The sequence below is a fragment of the Camelina sativa genome, chromosome 3, assembly GCF_000633955.1.
Source record: "Camelina sativa cultivar DH55 chromosome 3, Cs, whole genome shotgun sequence".
Classification (NCBI taxonomy): domain Eukaryota; kingdom Viridiplantae; phylum Streptophyta; class Magnoliopsida; order Brassicales; family Brassicaceae; genus Camelina; species Camelina sativa.
The window spans coordinates 23,478,390-23,484,668 of NC_025687.1; the positions used below are offsets into that span (position 1 = coordinate 23,478,390).

Below are 6,279 nucleotides of genomic sequence, written 5' to 3' on the forward strand. Positions count from 1 at the left end.
CTGAGAACAAATTGGAAGTAGCTATATCTAAAGCTTTTTGTCATCTTAGTCTTAGCCATCCCAACATGGCATTTTTCGATGTTTTCAAAATACTTAAATATTGTTGCTTGGTCAACTTAATTATCTCTGACATACATATATATTTTTTTGTCAAATTATTTCAGGACCTCTTTAGGCTGGTTTGCTCATCAGCCAGAGTGGTATGATGTAAATATTCCAAACTTTTGTCAGAGCGAGGCTTTATCTGTTTCAGTCTTTGTCCACTTTTTATCAAACGAGCTATCAGAATCAAGTCAATCTGATTCCAAAGGAAAATCTCGTGAAAGTGGGAATTTGATTGATGTGGTAAGACAACCATCTGCCATTTTTTTTTTACTTTCACCTGTACATCATTTGACTACAAACTATGATATTTCGTTTGGCTGAATGTTGACAGACTGATCAGTATCATCCTGTCTGGGGTGAGATGGACAACTACACTGTGGGAAAAGAGAAGAGGAAGCAGTTGCTTTTAATGCTCTGCCAGCATGAAGCTGACAGGCTTGACGTTTGGGCACAACCTATTAGCTCAAAGTAAAACTCTTTCTTTTGTAGGACACTTTCACTTCTCAGTTGTTTTCTTTGACTTTTATTTTTGATATTCATTTTTCCAATTGGCAATGTATATATAGGGATAGTCCATATTCGCGGCTGAAAATAAGCTCTGAGAAATGGACCGAATATGCTAAAACAGCCTTTTCAGTGGATCCTCGCATTGCTTTGTCGGTTGCCTCAAGATTTCCGGCAAATGCTGCTGTGAAATCTGAAGTCACTCAGCTGGTTCAGGTATGGATTTACAGCTGCTACTTCCTCTAAGACTGTAGAAAGACAGATATTTTTAAAATTTTGTAGTCTAAGATGGATATACTGTTCCTCTCTTAAGTTTTAAACGTCCTGGTTGTGTACCACCCAGAAAAAACCAATGAGGCATGATGCATCTGGAAATAAGTATGTCATGATACTTTTAGTTAGATATTTATTGAAAATTAAAACGTATCTTGAGAATCAGATTACATGCTCTGGACTTCTTGGTATGAAACTACAGTGTGATAGATGGCTTAATTTTATTATTATTTTTGAATGATGTAAAACGAGTTTTTTCACTGGTACTCTTTCTTGCAGACACATATTGTAGATCTTCGTACAATTCCTGAGGCGTTGCCGTATTTTGTTACACCAAAAAATGTTGAAGAGAACTCAGTACTGTTGCAGCAGCTCCCACACTGGGCTGCTTGTTCAATTACACAGGCTCTTGAGTTCCTCACTCCTGCTTATAAGGGACATCCACGTGTCATGGCATATGTCCTACGAGTTTTAGAGTCTTACCCTCCAGAACGAGTTACCTTTTTCATGCCGCAGTTGGTGCAGTCTTTGCGCTATGATGATGGGGCAAGTCTTATCATGAAATTCTATATATTAATGTTACTTCTCTCTCACCTGGCCTCTCTTTCCTCTGAGCAATTTTGGGATATATCATTTGGTTTGTGGGCATTAGATTTAGCGAAGGCACATCTTAATACGTGAAAATTAAATAATATAAAGATTTTCTAGTGTAGTCTATTTTAGTTTTCATATGTGGTTTTCTTCTTTTAGTCATTAAAATAGAAATTCTGCACTCGATGGGTTGCAGCAATTCCTAGAACTTATCCAACCATGGGGCTAAAAATTGGAATTCGCCTATATTACCTCTTCTTATCTTGGCTTTTTACTAAACTTCCGTTTTTACATTAGTATTGGATTATCAGCTTCACATTTTTCAGAAACGAAAACTATTACTAGGGCTGGATATTGTGTAATGCCTTACTTGAGTTCTCTCCTTTTCCTTGTTCCCTATGATGTTAACAGATCAACTTCTTTTTAAAACGCAGAGGCTGGTTGAAGGGTATCTTCTTAGAGCTACCCAAAGAAGTGATATATTTGCCCATATTCTCATTTGGCATTTGCAGGTGAGTTTAACCTAGTAGACTTTGCAAAATCTTAATTTTGCTTGTAACCTTTATGGAGATTTGTTGATTTTTAAGTTCTATCTTTTATAATGCCAGGGTGAGGATGTTCAGGAAACTCCAAAGGATGGTTCTATTGATAAGGTTTGCCCTTCTTCTTTTTTCTGCTTATATCGCATTGGTGTTTGTTCCAATGTGGATGTTACATCTTACTACTGGTAGGATAGTAAAGTATGTATGTTATATGTGGCTAGACCATCTTTCAAAACAATGAATTTCATTGACATTAGTGCAATGTACTGGCCTTAATTGCTGAAAATAGTATCCTACAGTTGCAATATATGGCCTCCTGCAGAAAACATCTGCGAAGTCTTCTGGTTAGGTTGTTCTTCACTTGTTAACTACGCTAAAAAAAAATTTTATTCACCATGTTAACCACTGGTTTTAAGCACACATTTCCAAGATCTTGAGAATGGGTTTTATGAATACTTATTATTCTTTATTAGCATAAGTTTGATATTGGAAACCATCTGTTCGATAAAAGATGTAATGAGACAATGTAGGTTATGAGGCTATAAATAGTGATAGAAACTTTGTTGTATTTCTTTTGACTGATCGGCGGAGAAAATCTAACCTCTTGCTTCTGTAATATTTCAGAATGCGGCATTCCAAGAAATTTTGCCAGAGGTTCGGCAGCATATTATTGATGGTTTCAGTCCCAGTGCCTTGGACATGTTCACTAGAGAGTTTGATTTCTTTGACAAAGTTACTTCTATTTCTGGGGTGTTATTTCCTCTTCCAAAGGAAGAACGCAGAGCCGGTATTAGAAGGTAGCATTTTAAATTTAATAAAACCGTATCATGGTAAGGATTGATCTGCATCTGTTAGATGCAAGGTAATCTAATATTTTCCATGGCAGGGAGTTAGAGAAAATTGAAATGCAAGGAGATGACCTTTACTTGCCAACTGCTCCTAACAAGCTTGTTAGGGGTATCCGTGTAGATAGTGGAATACCTTTACAATCAGCTGCCAAAGTTCCTATCATGATAACATTTAACGTTGTTGATCGTGATGGTGACCACAATAATGTAAAACCACAAGCTTGCATTTTCAAGGTAAAGCCTTTGCATGATTTTATACAATCTTTTTTATGTTTGTACGTCGACATGAAATCTATTCTACTGTGATGTTGGTTCTATAGTATTTGCCAGTACAAAAAAAAAATTCACTTCTCCTGCTTGCTCTTGCACTTGCATTCATATGCTGCACCCAGTTGGTGTTTACTGTGAGTTTGATGATTCTCTCTTGTGTTCATTCAGGTTGGAGATGATTGCCGGCAAGATGTTCTTGCCCTTCAAGTGATATCTCTTCTGAGAGACATATTTCAAGCGGCTGGTATTAATCTTTATCTTTTTCCATATGGAGTACTCCCAACTGGTGCCGAGAGGGGCATAATTGAGGTAGAACTCACTCTAATATGTTTAACATTAAACCCATTTCCCTTGATAGATAAAATAGATACGGTGGTATCAGAACTTTCATGTATCATTTTTTTTTTTTTTCATTTCTCTTTCCTTCCATTTTATTACAGGTTGTGCCTAATACAAGAAGCAGAAGTCAAATGGGTGAAACTACCGACGGGGGTTTGTATGAGATTTTTCAACAAGACTATGGACCTGTCGGCTCAACCACCTTTGAAACAGCACGAGAGAACTTCCTCATCAGCAGTGCTGGTTATGCTGTCGCTAGTCTTTTACTCCAGCCCAAAGACAGACACAACGGAAATCTCCTCTTCGATGAGTATGTTTCCTGTTTTGCGCTTACCCTTTGTTCTTTTATCTTGGTGCAATGAAAAAAAAAATAAAATCAAAAACTTTCTGGACAAACATAATGTGGGAAAAAATTTCATGGAAGTAACACAAATTTATAACCATGTGTGTTATGCTAATGCAGCGTGGGAAGACTTGTCCACATCGACTTTGGTTTCATCTTGGAAACTTCACCAGGTGGAAACATGCGGTTCGAGAGTGCTCATTTCAAACTGAGCCACGAAATGACTCAGTTGCTAGATCCATCAGGTGTTATGAAGAGCAAAACATGGCATCAGTTTGTGAGCTTGTGCGTAAAGGGATACTTAGCTGCTCGGCGGCAGATGGACGGAATCATCAGCACGGTGCAAATGATGCTAGAAAGTGGATTGCCTTGCTTTAGCAGAGGAGATCCAATCGGCAATCTTAGGAAAAGATTTCACCCAGAAATGAGCGAACGTGAAGCTGCACACTTCATGATTCATGTATGTACTGATGCATATAACAAATGGACTACAGCTGGATACGACTTGATTCAGNATGAAAAAAAAAATAAAATCAAAAACTTTCTGGACAAACATAATGTGGGAAAAAATTTCATGGAAGTAACACAAATTTATAACCATGTGTGTTATGCTAATGCAGCGTGGGAAGACTTGTCCACATCGACTTTGGTTTCATCTTGGAAACTTCACCAGGTGGAAACATGCGGTTCGAGAGTGCTCATTTCAAACTGAGCCACGAAATGACTCAGTTGCTAGATCCATCAGGTGTTATGAAGAGCAAAACATGGCATCAGTTTGTGAGCTTGTGCGTAAAGGGATACTTAGCTGCTCGGCGGCAGATGGACGGAATCATCAGCACGGTGCAAATGATGCTAGAAAGTGGATTGCCTTGCTTTAGCAGAGGAGATCCAATCGGCAATCTTAGGAAAAGATTTCACCCAGAAATGAGCGAACGTGAAGCTGCACACTTCATGATTCATGTATGTACTGATGCATATAACAAATGGACTACAGCTGGATACGACTTGATTCAGTATCTGCAACAAGGCATCGAGAAGTAAGAAGAAGAGGGGATTCAATGATATCCCAAATCAGAGTTATATTTTATTTGCAGGTAAAAAAAACTTCAAATCATGGGAATAGTCTGCAAACTTGGACATTCTGACTAATTTACTTAAAAGGGAGGAACATGAGGATTTATTCTTATTCTTTTGTCGTAGGGGTTGCTATGCACGAAAAAAAGTAACAAAAGAAAAAGATAAGAGTCTTGTGGTGTGGTGATTTTCGATAACTTGAGGGTGCCGGCTATTAGTATGATATATGATCTTTGATATTTTTCTTTTTAGCTTAGCAACATTATCACGCCAATGGTTGAAACTTGAGATGGTCACACGTGTTCCTTTTAATATTAATGATTATTTGATTCAATGATGATGTTTAAACTCTTATGTACTGTATATCATCCAGTATTACACCAGAACCGCTTTTTTAGTAGGTTCTTTCACTAATCAAACGGTCTGGAGCATCAGAAAATTACGGTATGCATAAAAATGGATTAAAGGGTAATGAGCTTATAAAAGTTTTTACCTATCACAAATCAGATATAATGGTGGGTTCTTTGATAAATACTCAGAACCTATTTGATGGAGTTGTTCATCTATGCACACAACATTGAGTGATAGTCTGATAGATCAACCAAGAAGGTCACAACTCAATCATCAGTTAATGTCAGTAAATTAACCAAGAGAATAAAAATCACCATTCAATTTCTTAGAAAAATGTCAGTAAAAAATAAAGTCAACTAACCAGGTTTAAAAAAAAAAAAAAAAAGACAGAGAAGATAAAACGACAGAAACAAAAAGAAACAGATCTATCGTCACTCTAACAACTGAGAGAGGGATTCGAGCTGAGAATAGAGGAAAGTGTTCTCTGAGGGTTCATCGATGGAACAACCAGTCATAATCGGTGCGCTAATACTAGATGTTCACGCTAAGCCATCAACCGCACCAATCTCAGGAACCACTGTCCCTGGCCAGGTTTTAAAATTTGGACTCTCTTGTCTTTTTGTTAGACCTTTTTTCTTGATTTCTTGTGCGCAACTGTGATAATTATGTGTTGGTTTGAATCTGATTAAGTAATTTCCCTTTTAAAGATTTCTTGGGATGAAGCAAAATTTGAAAAAAGGTTTGACCTTTCTCGTTTATAGGTCTTGTTTACGCCGGGGGGTGTAGCAAGAAATGTAGCTGATTGCATCTTCAAGCTTGGAATTAAATCTTTCATGATTGGTACTTTGGGCCTTGATGGTCCAGGTATGTTGTGCCGTCGATTCATTGCAAAAGACGTTGGATCAATCATTTTTTTTTTGGCTTCATTGGACATTTCCTGGTAGCTTAATTCTGTTTTTTTTTTTTTTTTTTTTTTTTTTTTTTTTTTTTTTTTTTTTTTTTTTTTTTTTTTTTTTTTTTTTTTTTTTTTTTTTTTTTT

At 37.0% G+C, this 6,279-nt stretch overlaps 1 protein-coding gene and 1 pseudogene across 1 annotated transcript in view; both read left to right on the forward strand.

The window, feature by feature from the left end:
* Window positions 1-5,241, forward strand: part of LOC104779238 (phosphatidylinositol 4-kinase alpha 1-like) — a 15,103-nt gene extending 9,862 nt beyond the window's left edge. Inside the window, exons 15-25 of the mRNA XM_019240769.1 lie at window positions 165-345; window positions 437-573; window positions 672-825; window positions 1,162-1,428; window positions 1,908-1,985; window positions 2,082-2,126; window positions 2,640-2,812; window positions 2,902-3,097; window positions 3,302-3,442; window positions 3,574-3,782; window positions 4,436-5,241. Of these exons, the coding sequence (XP_019096314.1) occupies window positions 165-345; window positions 437-573; window positions 672-825; window positions 1,162-1,428; window positions 1,908-1,985; window positions 2,082-2,126; window positions 2,640-2,812; window positions 2,902-3,097; window positions 3,302-3,442; window positions 3,574-3,782; window positions 4,436-4,856 (2,002 nt within the window). The 3' untranslated portion in view covers window positions 4,857-5,241. The remainder of the gene's footprint in view (window positions 1-164; window positions 346-436; window positions 574-671; window positions 826-1,161; window positions 1,429-1,907; window positions 1,986-2,081; window positions 2,127-2,639; window positions 2,813-2,901; window positions 3,098-3,301; window positions 3,443-3,573; window positions 3,783-4,435) is intronic.
* The window catches only part of LOC104777847, a 2,639-nt pseudogene continuing 2,016 nt past the window's right edge, over window positions 5,657-6,279 (forward strand).